The sequence below is a fragment of the Dermacentor albipictus genome, chromosome 5 (assembly GCF_038994185.2).
Source record: "Dermacentor albipictus isolate Rhodes 1998 colony chromosome 5, USDA_Dalb.pri_finalv2, whole genome shotgun sequence".
Classification (NCBI taxonomy): domain Eukaryota; kingdom Metazoa; phylum Arthropoda; class Arachnida; order Ixodida; family Ixodidae; genus Dermacentor; species Dermacentor albipictus.
In genome coordinates, this window is record NC_091825.1 from 169,615,051 (window position 1) to 169,631,260 (window position 16,210).

Consider the following 16,210-nt stretch of genomic DNA (forward strand, 5'->3'; position numbering starts at 1 on the left):
GCACATGCACATGCTGCTGACCCCAAGCAAAAAAGGAGGCTTGTTCCCATTGCGCCCAAGTATCCAAGCCATCAAGTGGAACTAGCATCGGATACACTAGCAGCATCTCTCGCACTACACTGAAATTACACTGACTGCTGGTGGCGCACAGCTACATGGGGAAGCCAGATTACAGGAGATACCAGAGCCATTCGGGGAAATTAATGGGGGGCTCAAGAGAGTTGAGCATCCCCACCAGACTTTCGAACTGAAACTCTTTCGGATTTGGTTCAGCTTCTGGTTCATGCTTTCTGGTTTGATTCAGGTTTAGCTCTGGAGTGAAAATTATAATGGTTTGAACTGGTTCAGAACTTCCCAAACCGGGAAACCCAAGTTCAGACAGTTTCAAAGAAAAAAGAAAGCATTTGCATGCCTGCGGTTTTTGAGAGAATGCACAGTATTGTGGAGAGAAAAGTTTGTTTCAGGTAACGTAGAACTGCGGTGAACTGCTTTGTTTTGCACAGGCGTTAATTATGAGAAAATAATAATAATCATAATAGACTTCATGGCACCCTGTGTGGCATCCAATATGTTAGCCTTCCTACCTCCCCCAAATTTCATCCTTCTTTGGTTTCTTAAAGGGCACTAACAAGAAACAGTAAATCAGTTCAAACAAACAAGGTACCCCTCCAAAATTCTTATTTTTGTTAATTTCGTGGTAAAAGGCCAAATAATTAGTGAAAATGAAGGTAAACTTCCACTGATCGAATTTCACATGGTGACTCCAGCATAGGTACATCAGTGTGACGTCGCAGATTTCAGCAGCTTTTTTGTGGATTTGGGCCGCCCATTGTGCCTCAGTGCTTGTGCAGGAACTTTCAAGACAGTGTCAACAACAGCCTTTTGCTTTTCCATGTTTTCTGGCTTACCAAGTCTCTTCCCGTGGTAAGAGTGGGTCATTTTTAGTAGATGTAGAAGGGGATTTTACTAATACAACCTAAAAACTTCTTTACTTTTATGTTTTTTTAAAGGAGGACTGAGAGAACGCGAGTGTGTCGCTTTCTTTTTGCTTTGTTAGTTGCTGGTTCCATAATCACGATATGAGATATTCCTCGAATTTTCAACCAGTCACATAAATCCAAAACACATGCCAAATAGAGCACGACTTTTTTGCCTCTGGTTTGCTTGCTAGGGTTCCTCTAGACCCCATAAAAATCGGGGTGGGGTGGTCTCGTATCACTAATGCACAAGTCAGTGCAGTGGTCATAGCCACATTGAAAGCTTTGAAAAAAGAGAGGAGGTCAGAAGAGCACTGCATGTTTTCAGAGAAGCAATTGCAAAAGACCAAGCCTATTATTCCACTTTGAATAGAAGCGCACAGTGAAATAGAAAGGAATGGCCCATGCAGCATGTGTCCGGCTTTCAGTTATATGTTCATTATGTGGCTTGCAGCTGCTACACCAGAATTACTGATGCAGGCTTCAGCGGATTATACCACCTGACCACTATCTGCAAATTTTTTTTTTGCTTGTAGAGAAGCCCTTGTAAGCTGTCCCTGAGCCAAGAAGCCATGCTCCATTTGTCGTGTGTTTTGAATAGGTCACATTAAAATAGGATATAATTAGTGATTTCTGATTTCTTGCACATTCGAGGATTTTTGGCGCCCTACTGTAGTTGCGGGGTCGTCAGCTATCTAATGACGCTAAATAATCTAGACAAACAAAAAATTTGTGTCAGTACTCGGCTGCATAGGCCTGCAGAAAATGAAGTAATATACCTCATCTAATGCTTAACTTCTCATGGATTTTGTTTTATTTTTGTAAATATACAAGCAGACACCCAGTTATAAGAGAACATGTAAGATCATTTCTCAGTAGGGAGAAGTCTTAACATAACTTTACAACTACTTCCTGCACCATCATAACAGTGTTACATGGAAGCACAGTAAGGAAACTACTTACAGGGTGTATCTACAAGTATAGTAAGCACTGGCCAACATGGAAGCCAGCCAACATCAAGCAAGGCACATCTTCGTCATGCGATTGGGCAGTGGCAACTTATGGGTACATCTCACTAAATCCAAGGGTCGACATCATCTTTGAGCAGCACATAGCATGGCCCCGGTGGCAAAAGCACTGGCCTGGCACCACTGAGGACCCACAGCAGAGGAAGAGTAATAATGCTTGAGTCTCGAAACATGGACAATGTAACTGGACAACAGAACAGAAGATGTAGTGTGACTGGCAGCCACAATCTCATATGCGAGATCAGTCACTTGTCGAAGGAAGCGATATGGGCCTGTGTAGCGAGGAAGGAGCTTTTCAGAAAGCCCCACATGTCTGGAGGGGGACCAAAGTAGCACGGGGGCACCCAGAGCAAAGCATTCGTCGTGGTGTCGCTGGTCTCTCCGGCTACAACTGCGCATGTGGAGGCTGCGCATGGTCGCGTGGCCGTATCTTGACAGTGATCTGCGTCGGGGGCAGAGTCTAGTTGCATCGGCGGCTCGTAGCTTTGTGTGTGCAGTGTATTCTCGGCACTCACTCTGCACTGAAGCAATAGACAGCATGAAATGTCACGAATGTCAATTTGCTCGCTGCTGTGGCCGCGTTTCCTCACGCCGCCGTTTTGACAGCGCTGCCCATAGTCATCAGGTGTGATGTGTTCATGTTTGCTGTGTGCACTGACACAGTTTTTGCATTTGTGGCTATTACTCGTAAGGAAAGCATCGCTGGGATACCTGTTTGGACGCCACCTATGCGTATAGTGGAACTCAGCAGAGTGCAGGCGGTCCATTTACGAAAGTGCAACAGAGACCAACGTCGCAGCAGGTTGTGATGCGTTTCGAGAGTGCATTTTAGAGCGCAGCTCTAGTTCCTGCGGCGAGCGTCGGCACGCATCGCATGCGGCCAGACATGCTACGGCACTTGCACTGCGCCAGCCAAAATGCCGTCCCCTCTAGACTTCGACGTGCGTGCCTTCAGCTATTCTCTTGAGAGCATGCACAGAACAATCCCCAACCCGCGCGCCACTTTGAATGGCTGCCTGTGACCGTCGCAAAGTGGCGTGGGCACCTTTCTTTTTCCGTGTCATGCAGTGGGTCAGCGCTGTCGGCGCAACAAACGCATATAGTCCGACAGAGCGTGTGCGCTCTCACGCTCCATCGGACTATATATGTGCCTTAACCGATTTGTTTATCTGACTTTCATTAGTTCTAATTTGTGTAATCTGAATTTTTTTAGCATCCCAGTAGAATTCGAATCAATGAGCTTTTACTGTAGTAATTGTCAGAAGGCATATTGAATAGAAGGCAGGGGAAGCATCATTATATATCTGTTAATGGTGTACATTATTTTGGCATCCTTTCTCAGCTCTCTCCTCCCTGAAGAACAAAAAGCAGCAAAATAGAGTACTCGGTTTCTTTTTTCCAATGCAAATAAAAACGTAAACAAAAAATACGCATGTAGGAACACAGCAGCCAACAAAACATCTGAAGACCTGTCCGGGTATGTCACAGAAATCAGGTACATCAGAGTTTAAGTTATCGTAAGTCAGCTATTTGAAAATTGTTTAACTAGATTTCAAACATCACTTACAGCGCATACAAGGACAAGCGACCAAAAGAATGATGAAGACCTTGGTCCCTTGTCCTTGTATGCGCTGTAAGGGATGTTTCAAACAATGGAATACCAACCAGCCCGTACCCAAACCTTGCTTCAGTTTAACTAGAATTTTGTGTGCTGTGTGTTACACGCCCAGGCTATGTATAGTGAAGATTTGTTCTTGGCATTTCTTAGGTAGACTTGAGAATGTTCTATTGGGAGTAGTTCGTGGAAGTAAACGGCTGAACCACAGGCTTTTCACCCGGCAAAGCATGGCTCTTTTCAGTGCTGTTCTCACTGTGTGCAGCCTCAACAAGAACACCTAGAATCCACAGGTCATTGGGAAAGCATTTGCATGCATCATTAGCATCACTGTTTGCTGACTTTGATGATTTCAAACCATTTGGGTTGCCATAACGCTTCCTTTGTCACCACCTGCCACAGCGGCTGAGATACTGTGGTGTTTCCTGCTATGGCAAGGTCACGGGCTCTATTCTTGGCCGTGGTGGTTTCCATTTCACTATGGACGGAACGCACAAGCACATTCATGTATACTGTGGAGGCTTTCGACACTCTCGTGCCCTTTTTAGCATTTCCTGACATTCGGTTTCCCTGCATGGCACACACGCAGTTGTGCGAGTTGGTGCCATAGTCGTGCTGCACTGCGAGATGGCACGAGTGTTTCAAGCCGAGCACCACCTTAAGGCATGAGCAATATGTGCATGAAAGGAACCTGCTTTTTTCTGTTTGGCTGAGGGACAGTGGCACGCACAAACTAACAGCACATTTCGCAGAGGTCTCTGTGGAACTAACACCTAGAAGGCTTGCCATTTGGCTCTGGAGTGCAGTACTGGCAGTCGTTTGCAGCACTGCACCCGTGAATTAGGCATCATTGTCGGGCATGTGCAACTATTCCCTCGATAACCTTGCATGGCGAGTCGAACATCGAAATACTTGAGAGTGTCTCATTGAGGAACCATTTCTTGTACGTATTTTCGCTAGCTGATATTTTTGTACAGAAGCAGTAAATGCCTTCTTTGTGTTTGCGCTACAGTGTTGTTGCTGCCTTTTTTACCGAGAACACTTCAGACCCCACAGTACATAAATATAAGTGTGAGTCAAAGAGCCCCAGCTGGTTGAATTGATCCAGAGCCTCACACTATGTCTCCCATAGCCCGGGTATTGCTTTGGTACATTAAAACCCACAAATCTGATTTGATTTCTGCATCGTGGAGCTGCCAGGCTTTCTTGGCTCTTCTGGCCAATGTAATTGGTGACTCATTGTACAACTCTATTTAGGGGCCCTGGTAACTCATTTCTAATGCTGCTACAGGTGTTTTGTTGGTCTGGAATGGACACCACCATCTTTATGTTCATACTGTCTGCAGGTACCGGTGCATGATGAAGCTTAGAGCCCTCTTCCAGCAGGTGCTGCAGATGTCAAGCCTTGCAGCTCAGCTCAAGAAAGATGGTCAGCAAAGCAGAGCAGAGATCCAAGCCTTGGAAGCCAAGATCAGTGGCACCATGAAACGGATCAAGGTATGTGTGTTTTCTGATGAGAACACCATACTACCATAAAATCCCGAGCATGCGCACCCCATATTGTTTGCAGGGGGCCCCTTACTTGGTTGCAGACTGAAATTCAAGGGCTGTCGGCCCTGGATCCAGCAGCCAGTGTACTAAGCCTATATCATCTCCCAGCAATCGCAGGCTCGCCTAGTTTGCTCGTTCACTTCTGTCGGCCTCGATAAAACCAAATGTATTGCCATTTAAGCTCAACATAATAGTGTACACATTGGGCTGACCAATATAGGCACTTTATTATGAGCTGAATTTGGTCCGGTCGCAAGCACCACTGGTCTCCAATTCGACGACCCAGCGAGCTAATTTTGCCAGCACCTAGTCATCGGCTGTTGTCAATGGAGCCGATACTACGAACGTGACCTTGCTGAAACACGCCTACGCTGCTCGCATAGTCGTGCTCATATTGTCATCTTTTGTTTAAAATGAGAGATCTGTGCAAACACGTTTGTTTTCACTTTATTTGCGACGTCATTCCAAGCGCTCATGCAGGGGCTCCAGTTCTGGGCAGAGCTACATACCACTCGCTCATTCGTATCATGTGTCACAAATTGTATGTGGCAAGTCGGACTCTGTTTGACCAAAATGGCAACTGGCAAAGGCTATGGCGTGGCTATGGCGTGGCTATGGCTATGCAGATACCTGGCTACAGTGAACTATTGGGCCGCGGCAGTTCTCAATAAATTGTCATTTTATGTCATTTAATATGCAATTTTGTAAACAGTTGACAAGAAAAAATAGCCAAGGGGTCCAGTGAAAAGGCATGAAGCGGTGAACAGGGTGAAGATGGGGAACTGCAGCAGGTGGGAAACGATCCCACACAAAGGTTGTGGGATCGTTCCCCACCTGCAGCAAGTTGCTTTTCATCCACTTTCATTTCCATTAATTTATCATTTCTTTATTTCGTTTATTAAACACAAGTAATTTCCCCTATGGTGTCCTTGGTGTCGGTGTTTGTTGGCTTGTTATGATATTCGTTATACATAGAATTTTGTTATACTGAAGTTTGTTATATTGAGGTTTAACTGTATATGTATGTCTGGTTCACAGTTGCCGCTGTTTAAGTGGTTCAGCCACTTGTATTGGCACGTTAGAAAGTGAAACAACATGGCTCACATGTGCAGATATACCGTATTTACTCGATTCTAACGCGCCCTCAATTGTAATGTGCACTGTTGTCGTGACCTTAAAGAAAGAAAAAGTCCTTGTTAGTACCGCACAACTCATTCTTTGGCACAGAAATACAACTTTCGCTCATTTGAAAAAACAAAGATTGCTCCAACTGCACTAAAGTTTCGCTCGAAAGGTGAAGCATCGGTTTCAACAGCAAATTAGTAGACAGCTATACGAAAAGTAAGGTTAGTAGTTTTATCGGCTGTATGAACTTTTAAACATTTGCTTACGAACTAAATTAACAAGCATAGTGCCATGCACACACGAACAAGCATGAGCACGTCTCACTCGGGGACCATAGAAACTTTTTATCAACACGCTGGAGTGATGAAGTGTGGCAGCAGGAGTGAGTGAATTGACCTTTGTGCAGCCTCTCGCTTCAACACGAACTAAGCAATGAGAACACAGCACTGTATGCCTAGATGTGTAGGCTTGTTGCCATTGCAAATCGCTTTCAAGATAGGGGCTGCACAGCCATCGGAGTAGAACACCTCTCGTGTTTGCACCAGTCGCAGACGCTTTAGGGAACTCTGAACGCCCGTAATGCGCCCGATTTACGTCCATCTTCACACACGTGATCACTTTCCTTTTAATTGTGGCATCGCGATCAACTGGGCACTTCCATGCTGATAGAGCAAACGCAGAAAACGGGAAGAGGGACGGTGGACTAACCTAAGCCATGGCCTACAGCAGCTGGGCTCGATGTGCGTATGAGGTGGCCATTTTGAAATGCCGATGGCAATATGGTAATGCGATTTAGAGTCGTACTCGATTCTAATGCGCATGCAATTTTGGGCCTGTTTTATCGAAAGAAAAATGTGCGCTAGATTCGAGTAAATACGGTATATGTGTTGCCACATTCTAAGGTCGTGTCACATCAGCTATGTCCTGTTTTCCCAGTATTTGAAACTAACAATGATCTGTGGCTGCAGATGTCTTTGTAAACAAATGCCCCGCTTTGGTAAATCCGACGCTGAAGGCTGTGCTCAGAGGCTTCTTGAATGTTCAAAATCACTAAAGAATATGTAAAACAAATACAAAAAGTGAGCTGCAAGGAGCAGATATCAGCAGCCGCAGTGTTAGCACAAAAGCGCGCTCAGACCTTCTCCCCAAGTAGCCTGCGAGTGCTACATGGCTTTTAGGAATGACATGCTGCCCCGGCGACGTCATTAACAATAAATTGTGATCCATGAAACACAGCCGATGCACATTCAACATGGGTTTAAATACACAAATGAACAGGCGAAAGGCCCAGCTCCCTTTCAAAACGTTTCCAGCAGAGTGCGCCAGAAGGCAGCACAGGAAAATTAAAAAGGTGGATTGCAAGGAAACAGGTGTGAAGTAGCTTAGGATAATAGTGCACAGTGGGTCTTATTTTTATTAACTTTCTGTAAATCGGGGCGCATCTACTTGGTGTATCATTCAGCAGAAAGCAGTGAATAATGCAGCAGTGTTCTGCAGTTATACAGTTAAACCACAATATAACAAAGTAACTAAAGTTGGCAATTTGCTTCGTTCTATTGAAATTTTGTTACGATGGAAATTCAAAATTTCAAGCAAGTAAGTACATTTGCCTATAGATCTTTCTTACATTGAGGGGGCCATGAGATTTTCTTAATTATCAGGCAATCAGAAAAGGCAAATTTTCATAAGAAAAAAAAAAGCATTTTATTGAATATGAGTCGGCGATGAAAGATACGGTCTCGTGTTGTGTCGACGATATGTTCACATTGGCAGTACGAAGTGAAGCCAGCTGTACTTCCGTGTTCTCCTTTCCCCCATTTCTCGCCCACAGTGATATGACACCTTCATGAAAAGTAATGACAGCGGGGAGCGAATGCCTCGTCTGCCTCTCGCTTCAATGCATCTCCGAAACTTGAATTTACATAACCTCCAGTACTGAAGACAATTACTCTTTGCACACGCGGCAGATGATATCAGAAAAAGGGCACGCAGCTGCATATGTACTCAGCGCTCACAGCCATGTGCAGCCACGTTCGCGCTAAGAAAGGAGACTCGCACCAACCATCCCCGCGCACGCTCAATCATAGTACCACAAGCTCGATTCTCTTCTGCCCTTTACTTGCCCTGTGGAAAAGCAGTGCTTGTCAAATCATCGTCCTTTTTGGCTCGCCTTTGTAAACTTTCAGCATACTGACACGTGTACTTGTTTGTCTTTATCGGGCAACACATTTCACCGCCTAGCAAATGTTATCGCACAGCGCAGTACGCGCCTGCATGTATTGGAAGTTTCTGGAATGTTATCGATGCTTCCATCCGCTGTCTGTGACTGAACCTTGTGTAATCTGATCGCATGTGTGCGTGACGTGAATAATGTAGAACTTTGTGGAAGGCACGCGGGTCCCAGCGATTACTCTGGAACATTCGACGAGGGATGTATAAAAGCCGACACGCTTGACCCGCTGATGAGACTTTCGACGATCGCCGACTGTGTTCGCCGCTGTCGCCGTTCTTTGAGTGTAGCCTGTTTTATTGGGCAAACTTGTGCCCTCAAAATCGGGCTACACTCAAGAAACGGCGACAGCGGCGAACACAGTCGGCGATCGTCGAAAATCTCATCAGCAGGTCAAGCACGTTGGCTTTTATAGATCAGTTGTTGAATGTTCCAGAGTAATCACTGGGACCCACGTGCCTTCCACAAAGTTCTACATTATTCGCGTCACGCACACATGCGATCAGATTACACAAGGTTCGGTCAAAGACAGCGGATGGAAGCATCGATAACATTCCAGAAACTTCCGATACATGCAGGCATGTCCTGCACTGTGCAATACCATTTGTTAGGTGGTGAAACGTGTCGCCCTATAAAGACAAACAAGCACACATGTCAATACTGTGTGTGCATGGGGCACGATGGGATCTTATCACACTTGTACTTTATACAGAACATGACACTGCTCCTTGGCAGTAGCTCCTGGTGCTGCTGCATGCGATTTGAGAGGTGCATTCACAAGCAGCCGCTTGTAGTTTAATGATTTGACCATCTGCGTCTGCTAACTTTCCACTTATTGCCTTGGTGTTCCTTTGTTGCGCCAGTGAAATTTCGTTATATTGAAATCCTTCATTATATTGAGGTCCTAAATACATAATGTTCTATGGACAAAAAGTTATAAATGTTATAAATGTAGTTGACTCCCTCGAAGGGACCATGAAAATTTGTTATCAGTAGTTCGTCTTATCAGAAGGATAATTGGCAACATGACCAGATGCATTGAAATATCTTCCTTCAAAATGGTAAACGAAGTAGAGTTTAAATGGTGGAAAATAACATAGAAAGCATTTATTTAGCTGAGCTTAATAGAAAACTGTTTTCAAGTGGTACTCTTGCTTGGTTTCACCCAATCCGTGATGGATGTTTGACACTTCTTTGTAAATCGCAAGCCGCCAGAAACAATGCAATCTCACCTAATGACCTTAAAAGTTCTTCTGTGCCTTGGTGTTGCTGCAAAAAGTCCCCTAGTTAAAGAAGGCATCTGACACCTCACAGGTCATCGGTGCAGGCTCCAAGCTAGTGAAATTACAAAGGAGCGTGTTGAGTGCGCGGCAAAGCAATACCATTTAGGGGAAAGTCTAGGCAACGGTGAGCATAGTGGGGAATGAGAAATGAGGCAAAGCGTCGCGAAGGAGGAAGGTGGGCAGAGGTGCGCTGGATTGGCCTCCTCTGGCGGTTGCTAGAGGTTTTGTTTACGATATGGACTTAACGTGTTCGTCTCGTGATAACATCGTCCTTGCGTGCCGTACACCATGTGTGTGAAGCAATAAAACGACGGACACCGACCAAAAGAAGTACTAAAAATTGATTAAATCCAGACGTTTCGGCTTCCCTACGAAAGCCTTGTTCACAATGGGATGAAGGAAAGTTCACAGAAGCTTATGTATACTTCAGAACGTGATGTAAGCAGCACATGTATGATGGGGGGAGGGTTTCCTCATTTCGATTGAGCGTGTGACATGTTTTTTGTATCTCCAGCGATTCCAGATACAGCTGCGTTTTTAGGTTTCTTTTTTTACCGATAACTCTCGAGCGATCCCAGTCAATCTTGTGGCCCGTTGCATCTGTGTGCTTGGCAAAGGCATTCGAAACTGTACGTTTCTTTTTGACATCTTTCTTATGCTGCCTCAGACTCTGTTTGAAGTTGCCCGATTCGCCAATGTATGCGAAGTCGCAATCTGCGCAGGGTATCTTATAGACTACGCCGGGAAATGACTCTCTCAGAAGCCTGACCTTACCGCCCACGAGTGCTTGCCTCAGCTTACACACAGGCGCGTCCGCCACCTCAACGTCATAACTGCGCAGAATGTGAGAGAAGGTTTCGCTTGTCCCTGGAACGTAGGGTATGGCAGCACGCTTTCTTGGTCAGGGATTAGCCGTGTGAGGGAAAGCGTACAATGGTGAGCTAATGATGGCGGCACAATCCTGCATATGCAAAGGGAGAATGGGGGGAAGGGATAAGCGCGCCCTCTTCTGTCGCGCGCATGGCACTGGGGAGGGTGGGGGTGTTGTCATTTGGCCATGTGCGGTCACGCAGGCTTTATATCTTCAATGCGATCTGCTTTGGGGGTACAGTCTAGGTGGGCCGATGGCTCGTAGTTTTGCGTGCAGTGTGTTCTTGCCACTAAGTTTGCGTAGAAGCAATAGACAATGCAAAGGTCACTTCACTCACTGCTGCTGCCACGATGCCTCACGCCAGCATTTTGACAGCGAGTGTCTGCAGTCATCGAGTGTGATGTGTTCATGTTTGCCTATGCGCGCTGATGCCATGCTTGTTAATTTAGTTAGTAGCCTAAGTGAATGTTTGCAAGTGGGCGTTCTACTCCAGCGGCTTCTGTGTATGGCGCAGCCATGCAAACACTGTCTCGAATATGATCTGCGACGCGGACAGTCTAGGCACACTGAGGGTCGATAGCTTCGTGTGCGCTGTAGCACCCATACGCTTGCGTGTCACCCGCATTCACGAAGTGAAACATCACTGCCTAATTTTTTTCATGCTCTTGTTTTTGCCTCTTTTCATGGGCGATGTTCACTGCAGGCCTCCAGTAGGGTGCCTTGATGTGCGCACCCCTGGGCGTGGTGCATTGAGGCACCCTAGCCTCCATGATCGGTAGTGGTCACTTCAAATGTTCGTCTTAATCTGAGGCAGTTTATCTTAAGCAGATTTTTTTGACATTGGGTCTATGGAAAACCAAAGAAACTTTCCCATGTTGTTCGTTATATGCGAGAATTCAGCTTAACAGAGTTTGTCTTAACGAGAGTTCACTGTAGTTAAGTACTTTGTTATATCGACAACAGTGCTACAGTGAAATCTCGATATAACGGACTTCAGGAGACCGCAGTAAATTGGTTGTTATTCTGAAAGATCATTATAGTGAAAGCCCCAAAATTAACCATTCCACCCATCAACCCACCAGTTCATAAGTTGTCACTATATGAGCTATCCATGAAAACATCGCTGCTGTCTCTCGGCGCATGCTGTTACTGTTTTCCATAGATTCTGTCACCACGCACCACCGAAGCACCGTATAATACTAGTGATGTTTGCAATACCGACGCTGATGCCGAGAAAACTACCAACAAAAAGGTAGCTTCATGTTCACCTTCAAAGTGCAATGTTTGCTTCTTGTTTGTTTTTCACATTTCTTGCGATGGACACTGCAACTGTCTCGCTCAAAGCAGACGCCTGAACTTTGTCAAAGTGCAAGTGCATACAAACGACACCATCTGGAAAGTGCAAAGTATGACTGTGTTACTGCAAATCATATTGACCGCAAATAAGACGGGGACAGAGGAAGAAAACACATAAACAGCACGGGCGGTTTGTGTTTTCTTCCTCTGTCCCCGTCTTATTTGCGGTCAATATGATTTGCAGTAAATACCAACTAGGCCAAACTGAAGTTCTTATGACTGTGTTGCATCACCATGTGCACAGAGGTTATGTTTCACTGGAGGTGTAGCAAGTACGGCTGCAGAAAGAAGGGTGAAAGAAGGAAGAGACGCACTGCCACTGCTAGGCGACACTTTTCTGGATGGAGCATGCACTCATGTAACCTGATGTGTCGTCTCCTCCACTGGCCCGCAGTATTTTTTTTCCCGGGCACAGTCTAAGGTTTTCTGAACCCATACGGAACCCATGTGCCGTGACATCCGTTCTCTGCGCCTTGTGGTCTGCTAGGCTACTGTTTCGGATGCCATAAAGGATACATGGAAATCTAAGAATCCCGACATTTCGGAATATTTGTTCATAGTGTTGAGGCGTTAACATCATAGGGAAACTGAATAATGAGCATTATTCTGAAAAGCACGGTTTTATGAAGTTCGTAGTACTGAAATATTTTTACATTGGAAACTATAATAAGCCAGCAGGGGATTTCTGAAAAGTTCATTAACCTGAAAAGTTTGTTAATGTGGTGTTCATGGTAACGAGGTTTCACTCTATTGAAGTTTGTTATAGTGAAGTTTAACTATATCGAGAATCATGCATATTAGTTATATTGTCACTCTGCTCTCTATTCTTTCTTTAGGATTTGAGATTTGTATAGAGTAATCGCATAGGTATTTGTTATTTGAATGATACTCTGCTGCCAGATGGGGCTACTACTGTAGGGGTTTCTGCGTCACTATATTTTTGTAAATAGCTCTGTTAAAAAAAGGGTGAAAATAGCTCTGTTAACTTACAGCATCGTGGCCTTCCCCCCATTCCCTCAGCCATGACATGTGTGCATGCAAGTCTGAAATTGCCAAAGATAAAACAAATCTGCATCTTTTGGTTAAAGGAGGTGTGCATTCATTATGCAACGTGAAAACTGCCTTCTTTCCCCTTAAATGCCTATATTTGACAGCACTTGATAAAGCTGACTGAAGTCAGTGGCTGTCTTGGACATGACACTGTACCAACGAAAAGTAGTAAATGGGTTTGCTGATTGCAGGATGGCTACCTATACGCGGAGGACATGGAGAAGGAGCAGAGTGCGTTGATCACTGCAGCTACGCAGCTGATGAATGCACTGAACCAGCGCATCCAGCTGCAGAAGGTGGCCGAAGAGCACATGCGCCGTGTGCAGGAGGAAATGGAGCATGCACGCAAACGCAGAGAGGAAGAGGAACGACTGAAAAGAGAAGAGGAGGAGAACAGGCAGAGGTGGGGGCATACACTGATTAAGCGTTGAAAAGGCGTTTCGAGGTGGAGGCTCTGCGGAGGTCTCAAGAGGGGGCTAAATGTGCTGTTGCCCTCCATGTTTCGTTGAGCTTGAACTGCATCGTTTCGACACCCAGCTCTCGTACCATGACAGAAAAGTATATCCTTTCTGCCTTTCTCATCGTTTTGTTTTACTGCCCTTTCATTATTATCCAGTTATTCTCGAACTTGGGGGGGGCAATTGATTTTGACCTGCAATTTATACATTTTCACTTTCATTTCATTGCCAGCCTGACAGAGCCAGCAAATGAATAACCATGGCACTGATTGTGCAGATTGCTCTTTTACCTTTTCGCTGTGCATGCATGGTTATGAGTAAGCCATTATTTGGGAAAGAATACGGACAATGTCAGATTTTACGGGCACGTGAGGGACCACAAGAACATGTGAAAAATTGGGCAGTTCGAAAACCAAGTGTATGCTTTTTACTGCCCTGAAGGGCACGAATTTCTATGTGCACGTCCAAAACAGCTCTGAAAGTCTCCTGGTGCACTTCATAGGTGTCTTGTGCTAGTACTGTGACAGGAGGTGGTGGGTACGTGTGTGTTTAAGAAAGATGTACTATGTCCGGCGACAGTGGCCCCCTCCCATTCTTAGTTTGCTTTATCGCAGTACATTGCATATGCTTGATGGTGTAACACCGCTGTATTGCGACGAATCTGATTTTTGGGAACCAGCATTAGGCATAATTCTTTAGTCTTGTTGTGCTTTTCGTGCTTCGCAGCTGTTGGCAAGGATGACGAAGGTGGTGTCAGCATCATCTCATTGCTGACTGTGGCAAATCCTTTCAATGAAACACACGGCACCGAACAGAGGAAGTTTCGTAGCGAATGTTGAAGCAGCTAGGCCTAATGTTGCAGAGCATGTGACAGTACAAAATGATCGTGTGCCAGACACCATGTGACCAAACATGAATGTCTACAGTGGAAGCCGTGGTTATGGCTGGCTATAGCTGCCAACAGATCGGCATAAGAAAATGCTGGTTTGAGTCTGCGAGGTTATGAAAATGGCAGCAGTGGTGGCTTTGATTAATGCCGTTTTGAACCTACGGCCACAGCAAATAAGAAAGGTCGAACGGCAAAGGGTTTGTGTCTGAAATTTCAGACGTCCTTATACACTGGCTCTATGGGGTATGTGGCAGTGCCACGAAGGCATCCAAATTATTAGGCATGTCCAAAAAAATTGGTCGTTGAGTGTACTATCAAGAGTTTACTAGGCGGCTGGTGCTTACAGCATTATCATTGACACTTCACTGCAATTAATTTTGTTTTTGTCTGTTTAGAAAAATTCAGATGGAAGCTGCCCGCAAGGCTGAGGAGAAGTCAAAGCAGCTAGAAGATGCCAAAATAGCGGTAAGCACTTTGTAAGCACTCTCAATGCTTGGGTGCTGGACACCGTGGTCACCATAGCAAACAGGGCCACTATGTTTTGGACACCACCTAAGCCGAATGGCATTATCGTCAATCAAATTAAATATTGAATATTCACACTAACTTATGGAATAAAGATATGACAGCAGTGCTATAGTACAGTTTCTCACTTGCAAAAAGAAGCAATGTTGTCATTGCCTTTTACCACGCAAATGTCTCTAGGACACATTGTGGGCAACCTTGAAAATGAGAAAAGGATTCAGTGCCTAATCAAAAATTAGGAAATTATGAATGAATGCCAGTTGTTTCAATCGCTGTGGTGCACAGAACTGCACCCCACTTGAGCTGTTGCAGTTCAATGACTGCTTGCTCAGACTTCACATATTCAGGGGCAAATATGCAAAGCTACTTCTTCACAGAGACGGTTCTACCAAGGTGACTGGTCATTGTTGTGTGTTGCCTAGTCTTGTATCATGAAGCAAGGTTTGAAACACTTACCCAAATATATTGAGAAACATCTGGAATGTGTCATTCTGTTTTGCTGTCATTACAGATGTTGTGTGTCCAGACCTGCTTTTACAGTCTGCGAGTAGGCTTTGTTGAAAAGTGGTGCTGCCTTCATGCAACCAAACAAAATGCCATGGTCACATGTTTCCTAATGACATGCTCATGCATGAGTGATGCATGCAAGTCAGTGCATCTGTGCTGTGCGAATATTTCTAAATGACATGGGCGTGCCATACTGTGAACATGTGCCACCATCACACCTTTTACATTTCATAAAACCTTGCTCATTTGCCACCAAATATGTATGATATTTTCCGTTTTTGTGACGTGGTTACCATCATTGTCACTGTAGCCAGCATCAGTACATAGCTAATCGAAGCATTCACATATTAAAAAACTAAAAATTTTCAGACACCCTAATTGACCACCTGAAGTCCAGTTGCCCTAGACAATAGCCTTCCCATGGCACTGCAAGAAACAATGTGTGCTGCTAACCCAAAGTGGTGCTGGGTCCCTGCCTCGGTTTCCTTTAAAACCTTGTTCTTGATTCAGCTCTCGTCCATAGAGAAAGAAATTTCAACAAGAGCGGACACTCCCATAGAGCCCAGCGGCCGAATTGACTGTAGCGCACCAAGCGGATGTTGTTGACTTCTTCCGTTTTCGGTTTTGGGCGCGCGCGTTTTGAGCACCAGTTGGTACACGCCGCGCCGGCTCCGCTGCTCGGCATTCTTTTTTTTTCCCCACTTCTGCTGAACCTCGCGTTGCCTTACGTGGAATCGTTTCATTA

General features: G+C 45.2%; 1 protein-coding gene across 4 annotated transcripts in view; it reads left to right on the plus strand.

Annotated features, from left to right (window-relative positions):
* jar (Myosin heavy chain 95F jaguar) overlaps positions 1 to 16,210 on the plus strand; it is a 207,026-nt gene that overhangs the window by 135,897 nt on the left and 54,919 nt on the right. For all 4 annotated transcript variants that reach the window (XM_070539306.1, XM_070539307.1, XM_070539305.1 and 1 more), the window contains 3 exons: positions 4,967 to 5,117; positions 13,278 to 13,489; positions 14,829 to 14,898. In XM_070539306.1, coding sequence (XP_070395407.1) covers positions 4,967 to 5,117; positions 13,278 to 13,489; positions 14,829 to 14,898 — 433 coding nt within the window. The remainder of the gene's footprint in view (positions 1 to 4,966; positions 5,118 to 13,277; positions 13,490 to 14,828; positions 14,899 to 16,210) is intronic.